General features: G+C 65.4%; 3 protein-coding genes across 3 annotated transcripts; 1 reads left to right on the forward strand and 2 right to left on the reverse strand.

Moving 5' to 3' along the window:
• Positions 1-2: 2 nt before the first annotated feature.
• DYNLT4 (dynein light chain Tctex-type 4) lies at positions 3-680 on the reverse strand. The gene has a single exon (XM_035538091.1). The coding sequence runs from the start codon at positions 678-680 to the stop codon at positions 3-5; it is 678 nt and encodes a 225-aa protein (XP_035393984.1).
• Positions 681-1,969: 1,289 nt separating this feature from the next.
• Positions 1,970-7,189, forward strand: BTBD19 (BTB domain containing 19). Its single transcript, XM_035537814.2, has 8 exons — positions 1,970-2,118; positions 3,154-3,379; positions 3,525-3,578; positions 4,860-4,919; positions 6,129-6,197; positions 6,469-6,600; positions 6,689-6,814; positions 6,914-7,189. Exons 1-8 carry the CDS (start codon positions 2,030-2,032, stop codon positions 7,046-7,048), a joined length of 891 nt encoding a protein of 296 aa, XP_035393707.1. The 5' UTR covers positions 1,970-2,029; the 3' UTR covers positions 7,049-7,189.
• Positions 7,190-9,274: 2,085 nt separating this feature from the next.
• PTCH2 (patched 2) lies at positions 9,275-27,996 on the reverse strand. The gene is given in 27 exon segments (XM_035537460.1): positions 9,275-9,679; positions 9,825-10,070; positions 10,433-10,532; positions 10,803-10,945; positions 11,071-11,208; positions 11,473-11,756; positions 12,044-12,224; positions 12,319-12,461; positions 12,647-12,959; positions 13,039-13,444; positions 13,553-13,671; positions 13,758-13,883; positions 13,964-14,056; positions 14,158-14,313; positions 14,399-14,530; positions 14,727-14,874; positions 15,155-15,276; positions 15,361-15,556; positions 17,058-17,149; positions 17,375-17,444; positions 17,572-17,761; positions 26,221-26,457; positions 26,718-26,841; positions 26,843-26,890; positions 26,892-26,951; positions 26,953-27,035; positions 27,990-27,996. Coding segments are annotated over 27 exon segments (4,362 nt in total).
• Positions 27,997-27,998: the final 2 nt, after the last annotated feature.

A 27,998-nucleotide genomic window follows, 5' to 3' on the forward strand; every position in this document is an offset into this window, starting at 1 on the left:
TGCTACTCAAAATAGAGCCCGTGCACCGTGGCCACGGCGAAAAGGGAGGTGTTGGAGAAGGTGGCCGAGGCGAAGCTGTCGCTCTCGGGGTCCCAGAGCGCCCGGCTGGCCACCAGCAGGCTCTGCTGGCCATGCTGGCCCAGCAGCACATGGCACACCAGCTTGTAGCGGGGAGGCACCACCTCCTTTGCCCGGCACCGCAGCAGCTCAGCCAGGCTGTGCACCAGCGGGGCGCTGCCCTGGGGGCTGTAGGATGTGCCCCCTAGGACCCCGGCCAGGACCTTCTCCAGCACCCGCTGCACCCGCCCCGCGTTGAACCCACAGCCTTTGTCCGGCCGCATCCTGTAGGTGTTTTCCAGGCGGATCTCGGGGATGCGCTGGAAAAGGGGGAGCCCCGAGAAGCTCACGCGGCTGTGGAGCATCCAGGGGCCGATGGAGGGGCGCTTGCCCCCCGGGGCTGCCCCCAGCGAGCTGCGGCGGCTGGCCAGGGGTGCCGGGAGGGTGCTGAGGATGGAGCTGCGGCGGGAGAGCAGCTGTGGTGCTTTGCCCTCCTCCGTGCTCCGTGCTGGGGCTGTGGGATTGGAACCTCGGCGGGCGGTCCGGGGCAGAGGGGCTTCGGTGCCATCCACGGCCATCACCTGGGTGGACGGGGCCAGCTCTGGGGCTGGCTGCTCGGCCATATGGGTAGGCTGGAGGGGAGAGGTGGCCCTGAGCACTTCTTTGGGACCCCAGTCCATCTGGGGCTGACCCGTTGCACCTACACATGTGCCATCCCGCTGCCCTCCTCCCTGCACCCTGTCCCACCTGTGCCCCCAGCCCCGCTCCCTGCATGACCCAGCTCCAGCCACCATGCCCACGGCTGCCCAGCACCGACCTCTTCCCCTTGGTCCCCTGGGTCCAAGCGCGGTGAGCTCCTGGAGCGTGAAGTGTTGCTACGTGACACTGCAACTCCCCATCCACGGCACTGTAACTCTTTGTTTCCCGGTCCCTGCGCAGCCCCGTTGTCCTCTTTTGCCCCCAGTTCCTGAGAGCCGTGCCAGCTGCAGCCTGGGCCACAGCCAGCTTGCGGACGGCAGCTCTGGGCATGTCCCCTACGACCTCAGCATCTCCTGGCAGCCCCGAAAATGCTTTGTGGGTGTCAAAAGCAAAGGAAAAGCTTGCAACCCTGCTTTGCACCCCAGCTGTGAGCTGCACAAAGGCTTGATCACCCCCCCAAAATAAACCCATATCTTTTGGGTACCTATCCCCCTGCAATGCCTTTCCTAGGGCACCCCTACGGGATGGTGGGCACCCATGGAGCACAGCCTGGTGCTGCGGGAGTTGAGCCCCAAAACGTGCTGGGGGGTCCCTGCTGCTGCGATGCCCCAAATCGGGGCAGGTCTGGCTGGGACCCCCGCCCCGAGCAGGGTTTTCTCCCCGCCGTCGGAGCCCAGCCCAGCTGGTACATCCCAGCCACCCCATCAATGCGCCTTTGTCTGGCCACGCTGCGATCTATTTGGGGAAAGTGGAGCCAGCCTTTGTGTTCCTATCTGCCGCGGAGGTATTTATAGCCTGCTGCCGGCTCGCGCTGCCAAGCACGCTGGCAGCTGGACTCCGCTCCCTCGGGTGCTGCCGCCTCCCCCCACCATCGCTGGCAAGGAAAACTGGGCCCCTCCAGGGGCACCCCACCACGTCCCCTCACCCCTGGGACTTGAGAGGAAGGGGAACAGGCATCCCCCATCACGTCACTTCTGGGTTTGGGCAAGGCAGGGTGTGCTTTCACTCTGCCTGTGCTCACCACTATCCTAAACAAACCCACGAAACACAGATCCTTGGCATGAAGCATGGCCGAGGGTGGGCTTCCCCGCTCGCCGACCCCTTATCCCCCCCTTGCTCACCCCCTGGCCCCCCCAACCCGTTCTCCCTCCTGCCAGCTTTCCCTAGCGATGGGCCGTGCTGCGGCGGCCTCCTCCCCGCGGCCTCCCTGTGCCGGCCAGCCTCCCGCCGGCCTCCCTCCTTCCCGCGCCGCCTTCCTCCGCCGCCTCCCCCCATGGCCCGATCCTGCTCGGCGCGGCTGCAGGGCGAGGCGGCCGCCTTCACCGCCGCCCTCTGCACCCTGGTCAACAACCCCCAGTTCAGGTGAGGGGCCGCCGTCTCCCCCCACCCACCCTCGCCGCCATGCTGAGGCCCCCGGTGCCTCCCCGCGGCCCTCAGCCCTTCTGTGGGGCTCTGGGAGCCCCTGGGGGGAGGCCATGGGGGCGTGCATGGCTTTGGCACGTCCCGAAGCTCCCGTGGTGCATGCATGGCTTTGGTGGCGTCTCCCACGTCTGCTCGATCCCCACCCAGGCTTTCTGTCACTGCTGCCTCCATCGCCCCGCAGCCCCGGGGCAAGTGAAGGCCCGGCCGGGCCCCTGGCAGTGAGGGGCCACATCCTGCCCTCGTCCTCCCAAAGCGGGGAGCGGAGCTGGGTGGCTGCCTTGCGTGGGTCTCTTTGCCCCTTCATGCCCAAGGCCTGGTGGTGCTGTCACAGGAAATCCCCGTCCCTGCCCAAATGCTGGCCACCCAGAAGAGAAATCCCAGAGAAAACTCCGCAGGCTGAGAAGGGAAGCGGCCGAGAGGTCCCGGCTGTCCCCAGCCCGCACCCCGCATCCTGCCTCCTGCCACCCACATCCTGCAGCCTCTGTCCTGCGTCCCGCAGCCTGAAATCTGCACACTGCATCTGGCAGCCTTTCTCCCACATCCTTTGCCCTGCAAGCTCCATCCCACAACCTACAACGTGCACCCTGCGGCCTCCATTCTGCACCCTGCACCCTGTGCCTCATGTTCTGCACCCCGCATCCTACAACCTTCAACCTGAACCTCACTTCCCTCTTCTTGCCCCACTGACAAGGGCCACGGAGCTATTTATTCAGTTATTTATTTATAACTTTGATGTTAGCGTTGCAGAGGTCCCTGAGGGTCTTGCTTTCATCCCCACACATCCTTTTGGTCCCCACAAGAGCTGGGCCATGCCTTTGTGCACCTCTCCTAGCTCATCACCCTGCTGGGATGGGGGATCCTGCTCTTCACCCACTCCCTTTCCCGGGACCAGGGGACCGTGGTGGGGCTGGAGGGGCCACCCTGTGCCCTGTCCCAGCCCCTGGGGGTCCCACCACGGTCCCCTCTCCTCGGCAGTGACGTGACCTTCGTGGTGGGCCGGGAGCAGCAGCGGGTGTTCGCACACCGCTGCGTGCTGGCGTGCCGCTGCCAGGCTTTTCGGGGGATGCTGGGGGGCGGCGAGGACCCCCCCGGCAGCGTCCCCCCCCAGGGCCCCTTCGTCCTGGGCAACGTGCAGCCCGACGTCTTCCTGGCCGTCATCGAATTCCTCTACACCAACAGCGTCACCCTCAACAGCCACATCGTGAGTGGGGAAGGGAATGGATGGGGAGGAGGATTTGGGGGGGGGGGGGGGGGTGTTGATTTTTGTGTGGTGCTGCACGGAGACAGAATTTGGGCTCGATGGGCCTTGTGAGCACCTTCCAGCTCGGGATTTTCTATTTCTGTAGGCACTGGAGGTGCTGACCTCATCGGTAGAGTACGGCCTGCAGGACCTGTGCAAGGTATGGCCCTGCTGCACCTGGGGTGGTGTCCCGCCCCATGTCCCTGTGCTGAGGGGCACCCAAGGGTGGCTGGAGGTGGCCCTGAGGACGGCACCACGGTGCATCACCCACATCCACCGGCTCAGGCTCAGCCCTGTTCCCCGACCCCGGAGGTCTCCCTGGGGCAGCGGTCCCCATAGGGGGGTTCAGCAGCAGCCTGGAGCTGGAACCCCCCCACCCCCGGAGCTGGGGAATCCCAGGGAGGGACACGGGACCTCGCATGTCCCGCTGCACAAAGGGCAGCAGGAAAGCCCCAACGCCATCGCCCACACGCACCTCCGGCCATGTCAGGAGGCTGCTGTTGGGAAATCCCCGGTATGGGGAGCAGGGAGCGAAACAGAACAGTGGGAGCATGCCACCAGGGCCAGGGACAGACAGACGGATGGGGAGTGGGCTGGGGCGAGGAAGGGGAGGGAGCTGAAGCGTCCCAGTGGGGACACATCACCAGAACCATTCCTGAGTTACGGCCGAGCTCATGGCGTGACCCAGCACTTCCCCTCCCTCTGCACCGTGCTGTGCCGGGGACCGAGCTGCCCTGCGTCCCTTGGGGGGGAGCTGTAAAGGCCGGGGGGGGTGGGGGTGGGGGTCAAGTGACCAAGTGCCAGCCGGGGAAGCCCGTGGTTCTGTCCCCAGCTGCAGGGTGACTTCATCTCCCCGTCCCCGCTGGTGACTCAGGGCCCTTCTGCTCCAGCTGGCAGCTCCTCCCTGCACATCACGTCATTTTGGGTTTCCCAGGGACCCTGACCCATCCGCGACTGCTCAGCCCCTGCATTCCCCCCCCCCCATGGCTTGGGTCCCCTTTGTGTGGGAGGCAGCTGGGGTGGGCAGCAGGGAGCCCGTCCGGCTGCGTCCCACCTGCTTTTTGGGCTGCAGACAATTTGTTTGTCCTCTCCGAGCAGCCACAGGCAGAGCTGGGGTCGCCCGGCAGCTGCTGCTGTCACCAGGGCTGTGACCACGGCCAGGGCTAAGTGACCTGCCCTGGGGTGTGAGGTTGGTGGCGTTTGGTCACCCCAGGCTCGCTCCCCGGCTGAATCACTGCCCGCACGCCGTGCTGCAAGCCCTCATCCCCCAGCCCAGCCCTGCGTTATGAAACCCTGCAGGGCTGGAGGCACCTCCGCCCCTTGTCCCATGTCCTGGGGGCTCAGGGGGTGCTGAGCATCACGGTGTGTGTGTGTGTGTGGGGGTGGCGGTTGTGCTGGGTCCCCCGCTGCGCTCACCCATCCTCTCCCTTCTGCCTTCCAGCTCTGCGTGGATTTCATCAAGGACACGCTGAGCGTGGAGCAGGTCTGCGAGGCGCTGCAGGTGAGCGGTCCTGGGCCCCTGGTGCCAGGGGGGACAGTGTCTGGGTCCCTCACGTGGGCAACGGGCTGTATTCGGGGCGGGGGGGGACACCAGTCTGGGGAAAAACCAGTGACAGCTTCCCTAGCAGCGTCACGGAGGGTAAAAATAACCTTGCCTATTTTGGGGCATGAGCTGGCCTGGCCCCCCTGCCCTTGGCTGCATGGTGAGGCTGGGTTTCCCTCCCCTCCCAGCCCAGCAGCCCTCCCGTCCCCTGGGGATGTCCCACTGGGACTGCAAGGGCCACCGAGGCCATCAGAGCATGGCAGGGCATGTCCCCAGGACATCGTCCCCCACACAGGGCCAGCCAGAGCTCCTCAGTGCAGGGATATTGCAACCATTTGTGTGCAGCTGGGAGGCACTGGGATTTTTGGAAATCCTCAAGGTTTTCGGGGCCAGTTCCCAAAACCCTGCTGAGACATAGAGAAATGCTTCCGGGACCGGCCCCACACTCATGATCCTGCAGATCTCTGCCACCTCCCGAGGCCTGAAGCGATGCCCCCTGGGGCAAGACGCTGGCCCTGGCGTGCAGAAGCTCTCAGCGCACGTGGTACCTGACCACTGTGGCATAAACAGAGCTAAAACGGGCTCGGAGGAAACAAACAGAAAACCCCAAAACCCCAGAACAAAACAAACCTGAAGAAAACATCTCGGTCTGCCCACCCCCAGCTTGCGTCAGCGCTGGTCCCTACTGTGGCAGCGGGGCAGGCGATGCTGCACAGCACCCAAACACCCCACACGCATGGGCAGACACCACAGGGGGGGACGAGGATGTGTCCTGGTGCCCCAAGAAGGGCACAGCAGTGGGCAGAGCCAAGCCGGGGATGAGCTTTGTTCCAGGGGGAGGAGAAAAGCACCCCAAATTCCTGCTGCAGTGGGAAATATGGATACGGGGCAGGCTGGGGGAGGGGTGGCAACAGGGTGTTGAGTGCCCGTTGAGGGGGGCTCTGTGCCGACCCTGTGCTCAGGTGGGGAAAGCTGGGGAAGGGCAGCCCCATGTCCACATCCCCACATGCTGGCACCCATACACAGGGACGCTTCCCTTACCTGTGTACTTGAGCGCACCTCAGGGCTGGTGGCATGGGGGGAGGGGCTCTCTGTAGGTTTTTTTTGGAGGGGGAGGGTCTCCTTCCTGCCCTGGGCCCCCTTGCAGGTGTCCGTGTTGTCCCACAGGCTGCGGTGACCTACGGGCAGGCGGACCTCCAGCAGCACTGCCTGGCCTTCATCGAGAGCTGCACTGCGGTATGGCCACGGGCTGTGGGGGGAACCCAAAATGGGGGCACGGCAGGGCCTGGGGAGCAAATGGGGACACGGCATGGGGTAGCCAGGGGAGCAGGGCTGTGAAGATGGGGTGGCTGGGGGCAGGGGAGAAAAGGGACCCACTGGCGTTTGGGGGGGGGGAGATGCTGAGAGCCGGGTAGGGGATGGCAGATGGGATCAGGGTCCTGGGGTGCAGGATGGTGTGAAGGAGGGGGGGTCGGGGTGGGTGCTGGTGCCAGAAGCGATCTTGCAGGCGGTGGTGAGGACGCGGGGCTTCCACGAGCTCTCCGACGCGGTGCTGGCGCGGGTGCTGCGCAGCGACCGGCTGGCCGTGGACGAGCTGGACCTGGTGCAAGCCGTGCGGGAGTGGGCGCATGTCAGCTCGGTGAGTGCAGCACAGCGGGGTCGGGGGGGTGGGGGTTTCCCAAAACACCCCCCCCCCAGTGCCTGATGCAGATCTGGCTGTCCTGCAGGCCGTCCTGGAGCGCCCGGTGCCCGAGGTGGCCGCCCTGCCCGTGCGGGAGCTGCGCCTGCCCTTGCTGGCACCCAGCGAGCTGGCGACGCTGGAGAGCCACAACCAGCGGGACCTGCTCATCCCGGTGAGCTGCTGCGCCCTCTCCTTGGAGGGGCTGGATTTGGGGGGGAGGGGGAGTGTTGGTGCCACACTCATGTCCCCATCCCCGTCCCCCCCCCCCCAGGTGGAGAGCATCGCGGCAGCCTGGCGGTCCCACGCGCTGCGGCGCGGCAGCGGGGTGCCCTCCCGACTCTGCCGGCCCCGGCGCGGCACGCGGCCCCGCGACCACCACCGGCACCTGGACCCACAAACCAAATAGGGGCCGTGCCCTCCCCAGCCCCACCGGGGGGGCTTGGGGAGAGGCAGTGCCCCAAGTTGGGTGCTCTGCAATGGGGCAGGCTGTGGGGCGCGGGGCTGTGCACTGCTGGAGCGTCAATAAAGCGCTTTTTCCCACTTCACAGCTTTGGGATCAGGGCAGGATACGGGGGGGGTCACCCCTGGGTGGGGGCTGTGGGGCAGCTGAAAAAAGGGATGTGGGCTCTGTGGGGCTGGAGTTGGGTTATGGGGTGGGTGGAAGGAAGCCTAGGCACCCACACAGGGTGTGTGGTGACCCCAGGGGCTGCAGGGTTGCCCTTTATCCCAGCCCCACCGCTGGCCACCCAGCCAGGTCCCATCCTTCCCGGGGCCGTGCTGCCCTCCCCCGGCAGCGGGGCTGTGCTGCAGCAGCAGGCGAGCGATGGCACCAGGACCGAACACCGCCCCCCCCCCCCCCCCCCCCCATGGTGCTCAGGAAGCAGGGAGCCCCCAGCCCCATGCCAGGCATCGCCTGGGCTGCAAAATCCCCCCCCCCCACGGCTGTTGCACGCCCCCCCCCCCCCCCTTTGCACAAGCAGCTGTGTCTACCGACTCCCCCCCCCCCCCAGCTGTGCCCCCCCAGGAGACAGGGTCAGACACGGCGGGTAATTTATATATAATATATATATTTACTCTTTAAAAATAAACCTTCAGTCCCCACTACCGCCTGTACAAACTACAAAAATAAACCTTTGCTCTCTTTGATATAAATAACTTAGATGGCATTGGGGGGGGGGAATAAAGGAGGGGGGGGGCTGCCCGCCGTGCCCACGCCTGGCACGGGGACGGGGACCCCGGGGCCACCCCAGCTCAGCGGCAGTGTCCGGGGGGGGGGCGGGGGCCAGGGCGGCAGGCACGGCAAACACCGCTGGAGTTAAAGTGCTGGGTGACGGTGCGGACGGTGCCCGGGATGGGGACACGGATGGGATTTTTTTTGGGGGGGGGGGGGAGGAGGTGGCAGGGAGGGGTGGCCCCGTTTGCTCGGGAACAGGGCGAGAAATTAGCTTTCCCAGCTGGATGTGCCCGGTGGCAGTGTGGGTGCCCTTTGTGGGGGCAGAGCACGTGGGACCATGGCCGTGGGACATCCCGGGGGCTTGGGACAGCAAGGACCCCCCCCCCAAAAAAAAAAACCCTGCCTGTGCGGTGGCAGCAACAGGCCCCCCGGCACATCCCATCTCCATCCCTCCCGTGCTCAACAGCGGGGAAACTGAGGCACGGAGGGGGCGACGTGGCCACCCAGCACCCTGCACAGAGGGGGGGGCACGACCCAGGTCTGCACCCCTGCCCCGGGGGGGGGCAGCCCCGCACTGGCAAAGGGTCTGCCCCCTCGCTGCCCGAACCCCGGGCAGCCGGGCAAGGCCGTCGGCTGAGAAATAAATCTTTTAAAATAAGCTTAAAAATATATATCTCTCTATAGATAAGTTTCCCTTTGCAATAAATAAAGGTGTGGGGGGGGTGCCCACCCTGGGCTCTGGGGCTGCCCCCCCCTTATCGGGAAGGGGGGCAGCCCAGCAGGTGGCCCAGGGAGGGGGTCCCAGGAGGTGGGGGGGGGCAGGCAGTGACCCCCACGCAGGGGAGGGTGGCGGGGCAGAGGGCTGGGCGCTGAGCCCGCCGTGCCAGCAGCTCCAGAAACAGAGGGGGGGGGTTAGTGCTTCCATTTCTGGGGGGGCCACAGGCCCGGGGGCAGGCTGACCCCTAGCCCTGGAGGTGTGTGTGTGTGGGGGGGGACACAGCGTTGTCGGCACAGCCCCGGGCAGGGGACGGGTGGCACGGCACGGCCTGCACACAGCTTGCATAGAAATGCCAGCCTGCCCTGCCGAGCCCATTTGCGGGGTGGGGGGAGGCGCGGGGGGCCGGTCCTCCTCGGCCGAGACCGGGGCATCGCCGCGGGGGCGATTAGCAGCACGACGCGGGCGACCCCGCTCTGCACCCTCTGTGCCCCTCCGGGCGCTGGGAGACGCCAGCAGCCCACGAGCCGGTGCCATCCGTGGGACCGGTGACCTGCGGAGAGACAGCAGGGGCTCAGTTGGGTCCCCAAAAACCCACCCTGCACCCCCCCATGCCGTGCACCAGCCTGCAGCAGTGCTCGCACCCGGTTAGCGCTGCCGGGGCGATTTGGCACCTCTTGGGCTGCTGCCGCCACCGGTCCCCGCTGCAGGGGACGGAGGGGACACCCGTGTCCCCAGCTCACCTAGCGCCGGGCGCCCGCCCCGTGGCCTCCCAGGCTCTGCATCTCGAAGGCTTCGGGCACGGCGCTGGGCACCCCGGGCTCCTCCAGGCTGTCCGCCTCCGCGCCGAAACCGGGGTAGGAGCCGGGCAGCGTGGGGTGCAGGGCCACCGTCACCGAGGCGGTGGCCGTGACGGTGGTGTAGCTGCCGGCGGGGCCCTGCAGGTGGGTGCTGTAGGAGGGCAGGGTGGCCCGCGGGGCTGGCCGGGTGCCGGGCGAGCAGGGCTGGCCCGGCCGTGGCGGTGCCGCGGGGCGCGGGTGGTCTCTGGGCGGTGCGGGGCACGGCTCCCCGAAAGGCAGCGGGGGTGCGGGCTGGGGTGGCTCCTTCTTCCCCTGGACCTCCGGGCTGTCCTTGTAGGGCTTCAGCACCTGGGGAGGAGAGGAGTGGGGTGTGTGTAAGGGGGCTGAGCGTCCCCAGAGACCCCCCAGCACCACCCTGCCACCCCACAGGGGACCTGCGTGTCCCCGCCCCCCAGCTCCATCCAGCCGCCAGCACCCTGGCGGAGACACTCACGGTGATGCGGGGGAAGCTGGGGTCCTTGCCGGCCTCCAGCAGGATGTGTGCCGGGGTGGGGGGCACAATGAAGGGTCCCCGGGGGCTGCCCGGCCCCACGCCGTCCCCGTAGCACTCCGTGTCCGAGGTGTCGGTGAAGGCGGCGGGCCAGGCTGGGGCACGGCGGATGTACAGACCCCCGGGGCCGAGGCACGGGGACACCGGCTCCGGAGGGGGCAGGCGGGGGCCGTTATCCATGGGGGATGCCTGGGAAGAGAGGGGAGAGTCAGAGGTACCAGGGACACGCAAGGATGGGGGGAGTGTGGGGTGGCAGGGAGCACAGGGTGATGGAAGGATGGGGTAAGGGATTTGTGGGGTGAAGCAAATACAGGGAGAAGGGGATGTGGGATGAAGCAGGGATGGGGGCAAATGGGGATGGGACAATTGGATATGGGGCAAAGAAGGGATGGGCAAAGCACGGGTGATGGCAAGGAGTGAGGGATGGGCTGAGGTGAGTACGGGACAAGGGGCGTGTGGGGTGAATTTAGGACTGGGCAAGGCAGGGATGTGTGTAGGGTGAAGGTAAGGTGTGGGACAACAGGGGAAGAGGAAAGGTGGGGGTCTCCTACCTCGGGGGGTGGTCCGATGACGGAGAGCAGGACGGGCAGCAGCACCAGCCCGTTGAGCAGCCCCAGCAGCGTCAGGATGGTGAGCACCGCAAAGAAGTACCTGCATGGGGGGAGGGCAGGGGGCTGAGCGAGCAGTACCCCAAACCCTAAAACACTGCACACCCCAACCCCATGTTCCCCGTTCCCTCTGGGAGCCCCACGTCCCCCCATGTTCCATGCAGGACGGGGACATGTCCTCATCACCTGCCCCATGTCCCCACCACCACCAGCTGGGGGGGGAGGCTGCCACGCTCCCCAGCCCCCATTGCCACAGCTTTCTGGGGGGCAGCCAGCAGCCGTCCCCGCACCCAATGGGGCACCCGGCGCTCACCTCATGATGAAGTCAAACTCGGAGCCGGCCAACATGAGGACGCCCAGGAGGGTGGAGACGGCGCCGTCCATCACGGGGGCGAAGGTGTGCTCCAACGCCGCAGCCGAGCGCACGTTCCTGCTCCCTGCTGCTGTCAGGAAGCCCTGCGGAGGGTGGGATGGGGTCACGGGGGGCTCGTCCCCACATGCACGTGGGGCAAGGGGGCCAGCAAGGCTGGGGGTGGGAATTGGGGTGCCCCGTAAGCAGGTAGGGGTCTGTTGTCACTCACCAAGGCCACGTGGACGGTGAACTCCACGCCAATGCCCACCGAGGCGATGAGGATGACCACGGGGATGGCGCTCAGCTTGATGCCCATCAGCCCCATGATGCCAAACAGCTCCACTGCCATCATGGCCAAGATGGAGACCTGGGGGGCAGCGGGGTCAGTGGGGGGGTGGCTCTGACCTGCGCATGGCCTGCCCGACCCTACAGCCTACATATAGGGCATCCTCACCCTATTGCCCCATCCTGCTCACCTGGCGGAGTCCCTCTGTCCTATCTAACGGGGGATGCCCTCACTCGTGTGCAGGGATGTCCCCAAACCCCTGTTCCATCCATCCAGTGTCCCCGATTCCTCCTGACGGGTGTCCCCCACCCACCACCACCTCCACGCGGCGGGGCGCATACTCACGATGATGCCGGCCGTCCAGGGGTTGAGCAGCAGCAGGGCGCAGACGAGGAAGGTGCAGGCCAGCAGGATGCTGATGGCCAGCAGGAACCAGTGGCGCAGGCCGATGTACTGCTCCCAGAAGAGGAAGGGGTAGCCGCTGGGGTAGCTCAGCACCCCGTGGCGCTGGGCGGCCTCCCGGCAGATGGCCCGCACGCTCTCGATCGCCTCCACGAAATCGGCCGTGCGACGCAGCCCGCTCAGGTAGAAGGGGAACTGGGCGAACTCCAGTGGCTGGGCTGCTGGGACTGGGGAGGGAGGAGAGCACAGGGTGGGCACGGGCAGCACGGCAGCCCCGAGACGCCCACCCCAGCCTGGGTGCAGCCAGGATGTGTGCCTGGGCACCATGGGGTTGGGGAGCCCTTGAGGGGGTGAGTGGGGAGCAAAAGGGGATGCGTCTCTATCAGGGGATGCTCATGGGATGAGGGAAGGAGCAGGGAAGGTGCCCCACGTTTCTTGTGGGGCAGGGAAAGTGGAGTCCTCTGCCAGGGGAGGATGCTGGGGGCTGCAGGGATGCCACCAGGCGCTCACTCACTTCGCAGGTTCTCGCCCGTGGTGTCGTACTTGTCATGGATCCACTCGGGGGGCGGCGGGTAGAAGTTGGCCTGCGAGGCGGCGAAGCCCAGGGGGTCGTTGCTGGCCCACACCGTCAGGCAGATGTAGAAGGTGTCCGGGGGGATGATGCCGTTTTCATCCACCAGCCGCCGCGTGGTCAGCTGCAGGGGCGAGCAGGACAGGCCATGAGCAGGGCGCCGGGCACAGGATATGGCACAGCCCCGTGGCTCCGTCCCCAGCCCCGTGGGCACCCACCTGGTTGAAGTTGAAGGGCTCCTTCTTGTTGCCCGTCTGGATGAGGAGCTTGTACGCCAGCGCCCCGTCCTCGGAGCCGTTGCGGTAGCTGTCGTGGGTGATGCGCCCGGCTTGCCAGTCCCTGTCGAAGGTGGCCTGGAGCCCTGGGGACACAGCGTGGGGTGTGAGCATCCCTCGGGGCATGCCTGGCATTGCTGGGCACCTTGTGGGCACCACACAACCCCGGGGGCTCCCAGAGGATGCCAGGCACCCGGGAAGGTGTGCAGGCTGGGGAGGGGGTCCTTGGGCAGGGGAGGGCATGAGGAGGAGGGCAAGGGATGCCCCTCACCTCGCAGCCAGTCCTGGAAGTAGTGGAGCCACATCTTGGGCAGGTCGTGGTTGCCCTCGCGCACCACGTACTTGACGGTGCTGAAGGCCTGGTGCAGGCTGAGCAGGGCGGCCTGGGCGCCCGGGTAGTGGAAGCCGCCCTTGGTGACGATGAACATGTTGTAGAAGGAGAAGTACTTGAACTGGGCCGAGATGAAGGCGTGCGCCTTGGTGTCCCGCGGCACGATGTCCGTCAGGTAGAGCCCGTCGTGCACCATGGTGGTGCCGTAGAGGCTCAGCCCCAGCAGCGCCAGGAAGAGCACCACCACCACCGCCTGCGGGGACAGCGGGGTGAAACCAACGTCCCCCGCCACCCGTCCCCATCCCGGGGCGGCCGTCCCATCCCCGCCTCACCTTGGTCTGGGTGCGCAGCAGGAGCGGGGCGTACTTCTCGCGGGCGAAGTCGGAGAGGCTCCAGCGGCAGAAGGGCAGGGGCACGCACTCGCGCCCACCCTTGGCCTCGTCCAGCTGGGCCAGGAGGTCCCGCGTGGAGCTGGAGGGGGTGAAGACCTGCGAGCCCAGCGGGTCGGCGGGCGGCAGGAGCACGGCGGGCGAGGTGCACACCTGGGAGGTGGGCGGCAGGACGGTGACGATGTGGTGGCCCGAGGGGTCGCACTGGGTGAAGGCCTGCACGGTGGTGGTGATCTGGGTGCTGGTGGCCACGCCGGGGTGCCCGTAGGGGGACGGGTGGGAGGCATGGTTGTCGTTGGCGTCTGCGAACTCCTGGGGTTGGATCTGGATGACCCGTGAGGAGCAAGGGCTGCGGGGAAGAGAGAAGGGGATGGTGATGGTAGGGCTGCCCACGTAACCACTGTCGGGGGGACACGAGGGCCAGCCCCATCCTCTGCGGTGCCGGCAGAGGTGGTACCTGTAGAAGCAGCAGAGGATGTCGAGCCGGCGCTTCTCCCGCCGGTGCAGGTCCATGCTCAGGATGGCGGGGAAGATGAACAGCACCATGGCGAAGTTGAAGACCACGACCACCGCCGCCTGCGGGCAGAGCGACACGTCAGAGCCAGGCCCTTCCCACCCCAAGGATGGGGTCACTGCTCCCCAGGAGGGCACCGGGGCTGTACCTGGATGGAGAAGGCGCGCAGGGCAGGGATGGGCACCAGGGCTGCCATGAAGAAGGCGATCATGTTGCTGACGGAGGTGAGAGCCACGCTGGTCCCCGTGCGCCTCAGGCACTCGCCTGTCCGCTCCTGCGGGGCACAGAGGGACACGGTGACGAGGGAGCAGGGGGAACAGCTGGGGAGCCCCGGGAGTAGGGCTCGGCGCTCACCTTGAAGGGGACATGCTGGCTGGTCTCGGTGAAGGCGTGAGCCAGGAGGAACATGTCGTCCACGCCGATACCGAGGGCCAGGAAGGGCAGGACCTGCCGGAGAGCAGCCAGTGTCGGCACGGGGACAGTGTTGGCACGGGGACGTGGCCACTGCCCGGGAGGAGGGGACCCAGGGCTCTTCCCCCGGCACCTACCTGCGTGGTGGCCGCGTTGAAGGAGATGCCGAGCAGCGAGCAAAGCCCCAGGCCAGAGGCCACGGAGAGGGCCACCAGCAGGACCCCGGCCAGGCCCACGGCCCCCTGGGACTTGGAGCAGTCCCACCGCAGCATGGTGACGCAGGCGTAGGCCAGCTGGAGGAGCACAGCGGGTTAGCAGGGATGCAGAGGGAAAGGAGGGATAGGGATGGCAGGGGATGAAGAGAGGGGGTGTACGCACCATGAGGAGGTAACCCCCGGCCACCCGGATGGCGCTGACGTCGGAGAAGGACTTCATGATGTCGTTGAGCGTGGTGGTGGAGAAAGCATGGACGCTCTGCGTGGCGTTGGGCGGGATGGAGTCCTGCGCCAGCTGCAGGGCATGCACCCCGTTAGACAAGACCCACGTCCCCCCACAAGAGGACCCAGGGGCTGAGCATCACCTCTGAGGGTGCTGGGGACCCACTGGACCATGAGAGCGTGGTGCCAGGACCCACGGCCACGTGAAACCAAGGCAGAAGGGGGGATGCTGTGCTACACAGGGGCTGGGTGCTGTCCCCAGTACCCACCTCCACAAATTTCCTCTGCCAGGCCTCCAGGATGGCACCCGCCTTCTCCTCGCTCCAGCTGATGTCGTGGATCTCGTAGTCGTCCTTGAAGTGCTCGAACAGCTGCCGGGGGCTCATGAGGAGGAACATGGTCTGCAGGGCCTCGGCGCTGGGGGACACGCACACATCCCGCTGGGACCAGCTGCGGCACCCCGTGTCACGGGTGTGGGTCCCCCCCAGCCCCACGGGGACACCTAGACCCTGTCCCCTTTGTCCCCAGCCTTGCTCCAAAGCACTGACCCCTCACCAGACATGCTCCCAGATAACCCCTCTTACAGTGGGTGCCCTTGGGTGCTGGATGAGGCCACCGTGCCCCAAACCATCCCACGGGCACCACGGCAGGGACCCCGCACCGTGCCCGGGGACCCGCGTGCCATGACAGCTCGTACCTCAGCAGCTTGCCCTGGGAGTCTTTGGTTGTGCCACCTAAGATCAGCTCCTCCTGCCAGCGCATGAATTTCCTGGAGAAGCCGTGGCAGCCCCCCGAGAGCTCTGCCGGGATGTCGGGGCTCTGCCGGCAGAGGGGAGGTGGCATCAGAGGTGTGGGACAGGCAGGAGAGCAGCGAGACCCCGGTCCCCACAGGATGTCACCTACCTGCTGGCTCTGCTTGTTGGGGGCGCTGGGGGGACACTGGGGGTCCCGGGGGTCCAGGCAGGGCCGCTCCATGTAAGCCTGCCCCACCTCTGCCTTGTCCAGCAGCTCCTTGAAGCCTTCCAAGGACGTGAACTGCCCCAGCTCCTCCATCAGCTGCAGAGGGTCCAGATTGCTCCACTGGATGTCAGGGCGGCCCCTGTGGAGAAAACAGCACGGGTGATGCTGAAACCCCCTACCTCAAGACCCTATTCCATGCGTGGAGCGGGGCTGGCACCCCAAAATCCCTGAGGGGGTGCCCCAAAGGCAGAGTGAAAGGAAGTCAGGATGCCTGCCTGCGGCGTCCCCGCGCCCCAGCGCAGCGGGCCGTGCCCCGAGTCAAGTAGCGTGCCTGATCCTGTTAGGCTGGGACAAAGGGGGGCAGCTGGCCCCGCGCGCCCCGCTCCGTGCGAGCAGTCAGGGCGATTACTGCCCGCGGGCTAACGTCTTGATAGCGGGGAGGGGATGCTGCAGCCCGGCCAGCCCTAAATCTGGTGGTTTTGGGGCTTTGCTGAGTGGGGCAGGATGGAGAGCAAGGCTGTGCTGGGAGCTTGGGTACCCACAGAAAGGGTTTTTTTCCAGATGCGCTGATCCAGACCCGCTCTGTCCCAGCTCCAGTGGCCACGCTGCCCAGGGCCGGCTCCCTGCCTCACCCGGCTTCTCTCTGAGACAGAAAGGCCGCCGAAAAAAAAAAAGCCAACAAACCCAGCCCAGCGCTGCAAAGAGGGGAAGAAAAAGCCCCAAGCGAGTGTGGGCTCTGGGGAGAAATGCAGCCTAATAATTCATGAAGGCTGGCTGGGCCGGAGCCGGGTGCTCGAGATTCCCACATACCAACCGGAGCTGCTGCCGCTTCCAAAGAGAGCCCCTTTTATCTGCTTTCGCTTGCTTCACTGAGCCAGGGCAAATCCTTTTGTCTTTCCATAGATTGCCGCTCTTTGTTCTCCCAGCTCCCGCCCCGCTCACCCCTCAGAGCCTTAAAAAGGGGGAAGAGTCCCCGGGCTGCCCGGCCTGGGTACCGCTGCGGGGAGAGGTGGCTCCTGCCCCTCCACAGTGCCACCCTACAGCCGGGCACCCGAGCACGGGGACACGCTGCAGACCCCGATGGACAAAGCCAGCAGCGCCCCACTTGCTCCTGGTCCGCTTCGTTCCCCGCTCCGGCCGGGCTGGGGTGGATGATGCAGGGTCTGGGGGGGTGAGGGGACAGGCGGTGTCCCCCCCCAGCGCTAGCTGGGCACGCTGAGGCCCCTTTCCCCTCCTCCCGTCCCGCAGCAGCCTGAATAAGGCCACTATTTCATCTGTTTGGCAACGGGCAGCTTTCAGAGCAGCATTAGCATGAGAAAGCGCGGGGCTGCGTTTGCTGACAATGCACAAGTCTGCCCGGGCTCTCCCGGACAAACACGCCTGTAAACAGAAGGAATGCAGCCCCCCTTTCATCCCCCCCACCCTCCTGGGCCGGAGGGGGGACCTGAGCACAGAGGGAGCAGTCCCAGACACCTGCGTGTGGTGCCCGCACCTCTCTGTCCTCACGTCCCCGGTGGGGTGGCAGCACCCGCTGCGGGGATGTGGCGGTGCCACCGGGACCAGCCAGGTGGATGCAGATGGGGACGCGTCCCCGGTGCCACAGCCCCGTGGTGTCCCCCCCAGGCCCCCCGCACACTCACGGGAGGTAGGCTGAGCCTCCCTGCAGCTTGGCCCCTTCCCAGAAGCAGTCCAGCGGCGTCAGGATCACGCAGGGGAACAGCTTCTCAATCATCTGCGGGAGGGAGAGAGGCGTGAGGGGTCGGCGGGGATGCGTCCTGCCCCCCGCTACCTGCCCAAATCCACCCCTCTCCCACGTGGAGCTGGAGGTTTGGGGGTTGCTTGCAGCATCTGGAGCTGGAAACCCCCCTGTGGCCCAGTTCTCGGGGGGGAGTTTACCACGATGCAACCCCACCGACCAGCCATGGGGTGCCCGATGCCACACGCAGCCAGGACTCACCCTCTCGATCATGCCGTTCTCGATGATGGGGACGCCCGACTTGTAGCAGATCTTGTTCAAATCCCATGATCTGCAAAGGCAGGGGGAGGGCGTGAGGATGGGCTCCAGCCCACGGGAGGGCGAGGGGCACGGCAAGGTTGTGGGGGGGGACACGGGGCACGGCGGGGGTCCCTGTCCCTGTCCGGAGCCGGACTCACTTTCCGTACAGCGAGACTTGCACTTTGCTGGCAGCCAGGGCCGCCTCGAGGTGGAGCTGCAGGGCCTCCTGCGTCAGGATGTTCTCCCCTTCCCGCTTCGGGGTCTGGATCAGCATCTGGGACGTGTAGATGGACTCCTCGCCCAGCTTCTCCTTCGTGTAGCGGAGCTCCTGGCTGACGCGGCTGCCCGCTGTGGGGGGGACCACGGGGCGCCCCGTGAGCACCGAGGCCACCCCAAAGCCCTGTCCCCCCAACACCCTGCCCATAAGGGACGCCCGGGGAAGCTAGCTGGCCCTGCAGCGTTAATTAGGTGGTGCCACCAGAACCCAGGAGACTTCTCGCCACGGGGGTCCACAACTGCTCCATCCTCCGTGCGCCTGCACCCCAGGGACCCCAGGGCTGGTGGCCTCAGCAGCCTGCACCCAGCACCCACACGGACACTTCCAGCCTCAGTTGGCTTTGATCTCCCTGAAACCCCCCGCACAGCTGGAGAGGTGGACATCATGCATCCACCCCACCCGCCATGGATGTCCAAGACCACCGGTCCCTGCAGGGGTAGGGCTGCTCTGGGAGCACCTGGGGACAGAAAGGTGCTGGGGGGCTCCCCAGCCCTTCGGCACCTCCAGCAAGCAGGACCCCAGCACCCCATCACCCACCGGGACCCATCCTTGAAGGCATCGCAACAGCTCTGCAACCAATGGGACCGACGTTCCCCCAGAAGGCACTGACTTCATTTGCAGTCACACGCACTTATTTACAGCGCCTACAGCACCCGGCCACCCTGCTCCCAGCACCCTCCATCAGGGGGAGGACTCCGGATGAAGCCCCCACCCCGGTGCCACCCACTGAGGACACCCCAAGCGCCGCAGGCAGCCAGGGGCGCTGAGCGCCCTGGCACATCCCGGGGCGGCTCCGCTCTCGGGGGGCCGGATCCTGCCCAGCGCCGGGGGCCGGATCCTGCCCAGTGCCGGGGCAGGATTCATCCTCGCTGGGACGCTCCCTCGGCAAGAGGCCGGGGCCCCGGCGGGCCTGGCCCCCCGCCAGCACCGAGGAGGCCAGAGCAAGACCGCAAATAAGCAGCAGAATCTTCCCTTTTAATGACTTATTATATGGGTTGGTGGTTTCTTTTTTTTTATTATTATTTATTTTTGATTTTTTTTTCTCTTCTTTTTTAATATATTTTCCTTGCTTTTTGGGTGGTGGGGGGTGCGCCTTTATTGTTCCTGGCTGGGCTGGGGAGCAGCTGGTGTCCATCAGATGCCAGTTGCGATGGAGGTCGTGCCAGGGCTGGGGAGTAAGGCGGCAGGGGGGGACACACGGACACGGCCTTTGTGTGTGTGTGACAGAGGGGACGCCGGTGCCCGGGGGCTGGGGACAGGAGGAGGGTGGGTGCCGCGGGGGGACCATCCCCTTCCCTTCCCTTCCCTTCCCTTCCCTTCCCAGCAGGCTGGGAGGTCGGGCGGGAGGTGCACCGAGCTGCTCTGATCTCGGCCGTGCCACCCACGCCGAACCCCCACGGATGGCTGGGGGGGCTTGGGGCTAAGGGAGGGGGGCTGGACCCGGCCCCACGGCCGCATCCCGAGGGCCGCATCCTGCTGCGCCCCGCAGGCAGCGCTGCGGGAGGAGCCGCACATCTGTGACCCCCCCCCCAAGTAAAAAAAAAAAAAAAAAATTAAGAAAGAGAGAGAGAAAATAAAAAGCCGTCCCTTGTAATTAGTGTTAATTTGGAACAGGGCACTGCGAGCCGTCAGCAAGCTTCAAAGGCAGTGAGGAAGCCTCAAATTCCAACACCCTAATTAACCAAAGAGCAACATGAAAAGACAAGGCAGCGCGCGCGGGGCTGCCAAGGACACTTCAAACAGGCGCGCACCCGCCGGACGGCACGGCCGGGCCCGGGGCTGGGAACGGGGCGAGACGCCCCACGCGGCACGGAGCCGGCCTGCGTGCCCCCCCTGCAACAGGGGGCTAGGGGAGGGGGCCGGAGAGCGCCATGATAGCAACAATGAGCACGTTAATGAGGAACTGTATGTAAATAAAAAAAAATAAATAAATAAAAAAATCTCCAATTAACAAAGGGAGCCCTTGGCTTTTTCATGCAAAGGGCCCTCTGGTTCCAATCAGAGGCCCGGTCCTGCTTGTTAACAGCCCCGCTCCAGCACCCCCTGCACCCATGGGGGTCCATGGGCCCCCCACTCCCCCAGACGATGCTCCCCGGCCTCCCATGAGCATCCCCATGGGGTGGAGGTGCAGGGTGCCACGTAGCTCGCCTCGGGGGGTGATGGAGGTTGGCTGCACCCCAAACACCCTGAGGGTGTGTGGGGGGGACACCCACGGTGCCCAAGCTGGTGCCAGGAAGGGGACGGGGTCCTGGCAGCATGGGAGGCCTCGGGTGCAGCATCCTCCCACCCTCGTGGGAGCCCACCCCGTAATTGGGAGCCCACCCCATAATTACGGCGTCCGCCGCAAAATTACAGAGCGGGGCGGGAGCCTCCCTGCCCGGCCACCCTGCCTGCGCTGCCCCCCACAGCACCTCCCTCCAGCCCCCACTTTTTGGGGATGGGGTGCTTGGCCCCGCTGCAAGCAACCCGAGACGCAGCATGGAGGGTTTGGGGTCAGAGGGCCCCAGTTCACGGCCTGGTGTGGGCACCAGGCCTGGCACATCACTGTGGGGACATCCATGGTGAGGGCAGTGGGACGGGGCAGGCCGCCCACCCCACAGCAGGCTGTCCCCGCTGGGCACAGCTGAAGGGGATGGAGGCGAGGAAGATGGTGGAGGTCACAGAGAGGCACTGAAACCCAGGGAGATGTCCTGCTGGGAGGACCACTCTGTCCCCCAGGGGTGGGTGGAGGCTCAGTCACAGCAGTGCCACCATGCTGCGGATGGGCCCTGGGCACCACCAGCCGCTGTCACCGCTCAGGAGAGCAGGGACCGAGCACGTCCTGTGCTCGGCCTCCAAAAGAGGTCAGGCCCTGCCTGGTGTAACAGGGTGGTGGCACGCAGCAACCAGCGGGGAGAGCACTGGATGGGGCCTAGTCCTGGTCCTGGCACTGTCCTAGTGCCACCACCCCAGCAAGGGGGAGGAGGGGGTCCCATGGGGGCAAAATCCCATTGCTGGCACCAGGATGCCAGCTTTCAAGCCCATGGATGGTGGGGAAGGTCACACCAAACCCCTCCTGAAAATGGCACCCCTATGGGGACACCCCCCCCCCCGACCCCCCCAGCACCCACGTGGCCACCTTGCTGCAACAAGGGGCACCCACGGGTGCTGACACCAGAGCACAAAGCTGCTCCACAGCACAGTCAAAGCACATCACCCACAGGGATCCACACACACCCCCGCATGATTAAACCCCCGTGGGGACACCCATCGGTGCCAGCACCACCCCACAGCCCCATGGGCGGGGGTCCTGAGGCACTGGGGGGGGGGGATGGACGCCCCCCCCACTGTCCGCTTCCCCGTGCCGACCGGCGTGCAAGCCGGAGGCCACCTTCAAAGTGTTGTGGGGCGGATTAGCTGGATTAGGGAGCCTGTGAAAGGACCCATGCTGCTCCAGAGGAAGTCTCGCCGAGGGCGTGCTGAAAGAGCCATTTTTACCTGTCCCGGCCTCCCGAAAAGCCCTGCGGCCCCGTCCTGTCAAAACACGGCCATACACCGCACCGGGGCCACCCCCCGTCCCCGTGGGGTGGCAGTGGGGTGTCCCCAGGCACAGGGACCGGGGGGGGGCTGGTGGCTCCACTCCCAGCCCCACAAAAGCACTCCTGACACTTCCCTAAATAAATACGGCGAAAAGAGGGCTCTGCCTTCAAAAAGCCAGAGGAGGGGGTCAAAAAATAATAATAATAATAATAAAAATAAATAAATAAACTGCCCATTTGGGACCAGCTCCCCATCCGCCGGCCCCAGCCAGCCTTTGTTTATGGCCGGAGCTAAATTAATGTCTTTATTACCCCAAATCCCTGCGTGGCTGTTCCCAGCGAGGCTGAGGGGGGGGCGAGGAGCCAGCAGCAGCGCGGCCGGGACCAAGGGGACAGCGCGACCCCCGAAAAAGGGGGAGAGGGGATTCGGTTGGGAACCATTCACCGCTAAGACTCCTGTCAGCATTGACATAAATTTCCACTGGTGTTGGCATTTAGGCATTTGCCATTTCCATATGTATAGGGCTGCCTGTACTAATTATGCTAATCACCCCCTCTGTTGGCTGCTGTGAAAAATGGCCACATTAGGCACTCCACTGCTTGCTAATGTCACTTAATGTGTGGTTGAAACATACATTCATCCCGCTCTGAATGGTGAAATTTTTCCACATTGCTGGCTTCATTCAGGCAAGAAATGAATTTTTTGAACTCAGACCACTTTTCCAGGCCCGAGGGAGAGGCAGATAATAAAACCCTCTTCTCAGTCCCTTGCGCTGCCCCCTCCCAGCCGCCCAACAGCACTTAAAACGCAGGGAGAGCCCCCTCCCTAAAGCTGGGGATATGTCTAAGTTTAAAGGGAAGGAAAAGAATAAAAAACAAAAAACAACCCCCCAGAAAAACTTCCTAGGAAAACAAAAATGTATAAGTTGACAAGCAAAGCAAAATGGATACGCGCAGATAAGCCACAGCCATCTGAAAAGAGTCTCCCAGACTTTTTGGTTAATTAGCAAAATTTTCCAGCCCGAAAAGCTGACCGAGCTGTCAAGGAAGGGAAGAGCAAGAGATTTCTCGGTGGCCTCCCAAAGATAAATAAGCGGAGGCAGTCCCCGCCTGCGCCCCATCTTCAGGCCAGTCCCCGGAACAGTGCTTGTGGTGCCGGCGGGGCTGCAGGAGGGGGGCTTTGGAGCAAGTGTCAGAGCCCAGCAAGCCAACAAAGCCTGTTTTTATATTTTTAGGATAACGGGGTGCAGGGACCCCAGCACCCCATGGCAGCAGCACACCGCAGCTCCTTGCTGTTCTGAGCCCCCACGTCCCAAGGATGCCCCCAGACCCTGCCCAAGCCCATGACCAGAAGGGGTCACAGGGTCCCAAAGCCAGGCCAGGAGGGGCCCTGTGGCAGCACCAGAGACCCCTTCCCACCCCGTGGGGTAACACCAGTGCCACCACATGCACGGAGGAGCAGGGGGACCCTGTCCCCACCGCACACCGCCTGGGGACAGAGCAGGGACGTGGCAGCCGGGGCGCGGGGCCGAGCCACCCCGCAGACCCCCACGCAGCCAGCTCCTGCCCCACGCAGACATCTTGCCCCTCCAAACCCACCCGCTGCCGGCGGCCAGACCACCCACCTCTCCCCATGCCCACCCAGAAAGGGCCACGGCACCCCCTCCCCACACAGCTGCTGCCCCACACGCATCCCCCCCCCCCTTTCCTCCGGGGGTCCCACGCACAGTGGGGAGCAGTGTGGGAAGGGGGGGACACGGGGACAGCCTCCCCCTGGGGCAGAAGCGGGGTGGGGAGGGTGCTTAATCCCACCCTCAGCTCTTGCTGGGGATTTCTGCTCCCTGGTGCCCCTCTCGCTGCAGAGAGGGACAGAGCCAGCCCCCTCCATGCATCCCATCTCCCGTCAGCCCCCGCCACGGGGGCACCCCCTGGGCTGCACCCCGGCTGTGCGCTGGGTGCCAGAAGTGGGTGTGCGGGGGGGACACCCCGTGCCAAGCCCCATGGCAGAGGTCAGGGAAGGACAAAAGCTAGCAGGGAGAAATCTCAGCTTCATGCCCCAAGCTGGGAACAGGGAAGAAAACCCCCCTTACCCCCACACCGTGCACCCATCTCCACCCCTCACCCCCACACCCCAGCACATTCGGGGTACCCCTGACCCCTCTGGGAGAGGGACGGGGGCTTCTCCGGGGGGATTCGGCAGCTCTTTGAGAGCGCGAGGGCTGCGCGGGGCGCTCGGCTGTTCCGGTTAGGAATTAACCCGGCCTTCCTTTGAACCAGCCCTCGGCGCTATAAATCAGGCAGGGCCATTCACCACCCAGGGCTCTGCCTCCCCGGAGCTCGCCGCCCCGGCCCCTTGGCCCTACGAACGCCCTGGGAGAGCCGGGAACAGCTGCCAGGTGTCTAGAGGTAACTCAACACTCGCTGCGAGCCGGGGTTTCAAAGCCTGCGAGTGGCTAATTGCTTCGGAGGAGCCTAATTGAACATTTCCACAGTCGGGTCCAATTTATGGGGTGACACGGCCTCCCTCCCATCTCCCAGGCAGGGACGTGGGTCAGGCGGTAACCCCAGGGCACCGCCAGCACCCCCCGGCCAGACCCCATCCATCCCACAGGGATTGGGGGAGGCTCACGGGGCTGGGGACCCCCCCGAGCCAGGACAGGGGACTCCACGATTTCCCTCATTGGCCACGGTTGAGAAATGCCCCTGTGGGGCAGAGTGGGGGCTGCCCACCCTATTACCCTGGAGGGGGGACAACAACACCATGCCCCTACCGCCAGGCTCCAGGAGGCTGTGCTCAGCCTCCCACGGCCTCTGCTCTGCCTGTGGAGGTCAATCCCTCTCCTGGGTGAGGTGGTTTGGGATGGAGCATCACCGAGCTGCACCCCCCAGCCTGTCTATAGACAGGTGAGCGGGCAGGGACCAGCTTCTGAGGGTCACCAGAGGCTTCCCGTGAGCTTCAACCACCCCACTGCCTGCGAGCAGGGCCATGGGATGGGACCGGGACTGCCTGCCCCTTCAGCACCACCTCGGGGCTGCGAGGGACCACGTTCCTACAAACATCTCCCCACCCGGACAGGGCAGGAGCCTCGGGGGGCTCCCAAGGCTTAGGGGACACCCAGGTTTTGCCAGCCCCGAGCTGCCTCCACCCAGCACCGGACTCACAGCACAGCGACACACACCCCAAGAACCCCACTGATGGGAGGAAGGGGTGGCCGAGGAAGTCCACGGCATTTTCACATCCTAAAATGCTCAGGATCCAAACACACGGTCCGGGAAGCTGTCCTGCTGCCCCCGATACTGCACACCCCGCACCAGCGGGACGGGAACGGGAATCAGGGAGGGCTGGGGACAGCCAAGGACACCGGGGGACGCTTTGATCTCGCCAGAGCACGCAGAAGGAGGCCAGCAGGGAGGCCAGGAAGAGGCAAGCACCCGCGGGATGGGAACAGGGCAGGGAGGCAGCCCCAGGGCTGACACGCGAAGCTGAGGGAGAGCAGCAAGTCCGTCTGTCCGTCCTTCCACGCCTTGAAACCACCCCGGCCACACCATCCGGAGCCAGCACCCCGCAGAGCGCCACCGGCACCCCCAGCTCAGCAGCGTTTGACCACGGGGGAAAAATCCAGCTCAAAACACCGGGAAGATGCCCTGGCGAGGAGGAAGAGCCGGCTCCTCCGAGAGCTCCCTCGCTGTCCCCACACCAGCAGGGTGGCATAGCGGGGTGCATGTGCCAGAAAAGACAACTTTGGGGACACCTCCAGCCGTCCCCACACCCAGTCTTGGCCCCTTCCCCGTCCCGCTCTCCACCCCGACGTGCCGCAAGCCCTGCTCCCTCTGCAGCAGGAGCAGCCACCTCCCCAGCTCCGTTTGCAGACGCACCAGATGCTCACCCCAAAAAGCAGAATAAAACCCCACAGAGCCCGAGCCACGACCCAGAGCAAGGAAACCACTTTAGGATCACGTCCCCGCTCCAGCAGCCCCCTTCCGGACCGGGAGGCACCGCCGGGCTTCTCTGCTACGTGGTGCAGGGGAACGGGGCGACGGGGACAGGAACGGGGCCAAGCACCCCACGGGAGTGGGGAGCAGGTGGGGGGGCTGCAGGGCCGTGGGTGCAAGCAGCGAGGGAGCGCAGGGCCCTTCTTGTTTTTTTTTTTAGTGTGTATATATATATATATATATATATATACATAAAAAAGGGGGTGGGAGAGCAAAGTTGCTTCTATTGTTGAACCAAATCCAAGAGTAGCTGAGGACCACACAGGGAGCGGGGCGTGGGGGAGGAGGCAGCGCTCCCGCACAAAGATGGCTGACACCCCTCCGCTGAGCAACATCTGCCCCGGCACGGCACCCGGCACGGCACCCGGCACGGCACCCATGGGCCACCCGCCGGGCACCCATGGGCCACCCGCCCCGGCCGGAGGCGGTGGTGGGCGAGCGGCCGGGAAGGGTGCCGGAGGGAAGGGGGCGAGAAAAATCTGTGCTCGCGCTTATTAATAACAAAGGGCCGGGTTTTAGCGAGGGTTTCCCCTCGGAAACGGGGATTTGCTCCCGGCCTGACCCTGCCCCGCTCCCTGCTCCCCTCCTGGATGCGCTCCGGGAGCCGCGGCCGGGACCGGCCCCGGGGGATGCTCCCGGGCGGGCACCGGGCGGCGGCGCAGCCGGGAGAAGGGGATGTGTGTACGGAGGGGACGGGTGGGGGGAAAAAAAACACGCGTGGGGGGGACCCGCGTGGGCAGCCCCGGCACGCACAGCACCGCCGGCGGCACCCCACGTGCGGGGACACCCGCGGGGTCGGGGGGGGGGGGGGTCGGGAGGGAACCCCACGGAGCGGCGCCGCGCACGGCCGGGATCCCGCAGCCGAGCATCGCCCCACGGCTGTCCCGCGTGGCCGTGGGGGGACAAAGCCCGGGGGGTCGGGGACAGCGGCGGCCACGGGGATGGAGACGGGGCCGTTCCCACGGGTGGGCGAGCCCAGGGAGGATCGGGGGGGGGGGGGGGGGGGGGGTCGCCCTTACCTTCCACCCAGAGGTGCTCGATGTCGGTCTCGACGGAGGCCACCCGCAGCCCCACGGCCAGCGCCCCGAAGAGCAGCAGCCCCACGAAGAGCACCTTCCCGCAGTGCCGCTGGATCCGGCAGCCCAGGGCGAAGAGCAGCGCCTGCAAGCGGGCCCGCAGCCACAGCGGGGCCTTTCGGCCGCCGGCCCTGCCCTGCGGAGTAGGGGGGGGGGGACGGTCAGGATTTTGGGGGGGGGCTCGCATAGGGCTCAGCATCCCCCCCCCGGGTGGGATTAAAGGGCGCGGGGAGGGGGGGGGGGGGGGGGGGGGGGGGGGGGGGGGGGAGCGATGCCCCGTGCTGTAGGGCTGGGATGCGGATGCTCAGTGAGGACCCCCCACCACCCCCCCCCCCCCCAAAAAAAAAAAAAAAAAAGGAAAAAAATTAAAAAAAAATAAAATAAAATTTAAGTTATAAAAAATTATTCAAAACGATAAAAAGCGATAAAAAGTAAGGGACGGGTGATGCTGGGGGAGCTCTCCCTTACCTCGGCGGCCGGCTTGCGGCGGGCGGCTCGGAGCGGCGGCGGCGGCGCGGGGGGCTCTGCCGGCATGGCGGGGGGCGGCTGCGGGGCGGGGGCACCCCCGCGTTAAGTGGGGCCGAGCGCGGCCCCCATCGGGCTTCGGCGGTGCCGGTGCCGGTGCCGGTGCGCGGGGCTCTGCGCCGCCCGCCGCCCGCCGCGCCTCTAAAGGGGGGAGGCGGGGGCGGGGGGCGCCGGGGCCGCGCCGCCGCCGCCGCTCCCATTGGCCGCCGCCGCCGCGGCAGCGCCCAGCGCCGCTGCCAGGCAACGCAGCGCCCGCCGCCGGCGGCCACACACGGCGGAACCCCCCCCCCCCCCCCCCCCCCGCCCCCCCCGCCTCCTCCGGTACCCCCCCCGTGCACGCACACGCACACGCACACACACACACACACACACACACACACACAGAGGCAGGCGGCCCCGGGGGGGGGGCGGGGGGGGTGGAGCATCCCTGCCCTTCCCTACTGGCAGGGGGAGCGTCCCTCCCCCGGTTTCTTTTGGAGGGGCAGCATCCCTGCCCTTGTTGGTTTTGTGTTTTTTTTTTTGGGGGGGGGGGTGGGAGCATCCCTTTTTTATTTTTTTTTAGAGGGGGAGCACCCCTTCCCCTTTTTATTTTGCAGGGGGAGCATCCCTTCCCTTCTTTTTTTAGAGGGGGAGCATCCCTTCCCTTTAATTTTCGGGGGGGGAGCATCCCTTCCCTTCTTTTTTTTTTTTTTTTTTGTGGGGGAGCATCCCTTTTTCCTTTATTTTGGTGGGGAGCATCCCTTCCCTTTAATTTTCGGGGGGGAGCATCCCTTCCCTTTTATTTTCAGAGGGGGGAGCATCCCTTCCCTTCCCTTTTGGCAGGGGGAGCATCCCTTCCCTTTTGATTTGCAGGGGGAGCATCCCTTCCCTTCTTTTTTTTTGGGGAGGAGCATCCCTTTTTCCTTTTTTTTTTTTTTTGGAGGGGGAGCACCCCTTCCCTTTTATTTTTAATGGGGGACCATCCCTTCCCTTTTTATTTTTGGAGGGGAGCATCCCTTCTCCGTACATGCCCCCCCCCAAGGGTGAAGACATACCCCAGAGGTGCCCCCCCCAAAAATTGTGGGTAGCCCCTGAATGCTACCCCAAATGCGCCCCCTCCATTTCTGCCTTCCCCCACCCCATAAGGCCAACCGTCTTCCCATAACCGCTCCCCATAACCAGGTGTCCCTCCCGTACCCGGTACCCACCCACCATGC

The sequence above is a fragment of the Cygnus atratus genome, chromosome 8, assembly GCF_013377495.2.
Source record: "Cygnus atratus isolate AKBS03 ecotype Queensland, Australia chromosome 8, CAtr_DNAZoo_HiC_assembly, whole genome shotgun sequence".
In the NCBI taxonomy this organism is placed as follows: Eukaryota; Metazoa; Chordata; class Aves; order Anseriformes; family Anatidae; genus Cygnus; species Cygnus atratus.

Excerpts from the sequence above, each read along its gene's own strand:
- DYNLT4 (XM_035538091.1), bottom strand. The coding sequence starts at position 680 with ATGGCCGAGCAGCCAGCCCCAGAGCTGGCCCCGTCCACCCAGGTGATG.
- BTBD19 (XM_035537814.2), top strand. The coding sequence starts at position 2,030 with ATGGCCCGATCCTGCTCGGCGCGGCTGCAGGGCGAGGCGGCCGCCTTC. Across the intron at positions 2,119-3,153 it reads GTCAACAACCCCCAGTTCAG|TGACGTGACCTTCGTGGTGG; the intron begins GTGAGGGGCCGC and ends TCTCCTCGGCAG. Across the intron at positions 6,815-6,913 it reads AGCGGGACCTGCTCATCCCG|GTGGAGAGCATCGCGGCAGC; the intron begins GTGAGCTGCTGC and ends CCCCCCCCCCAG.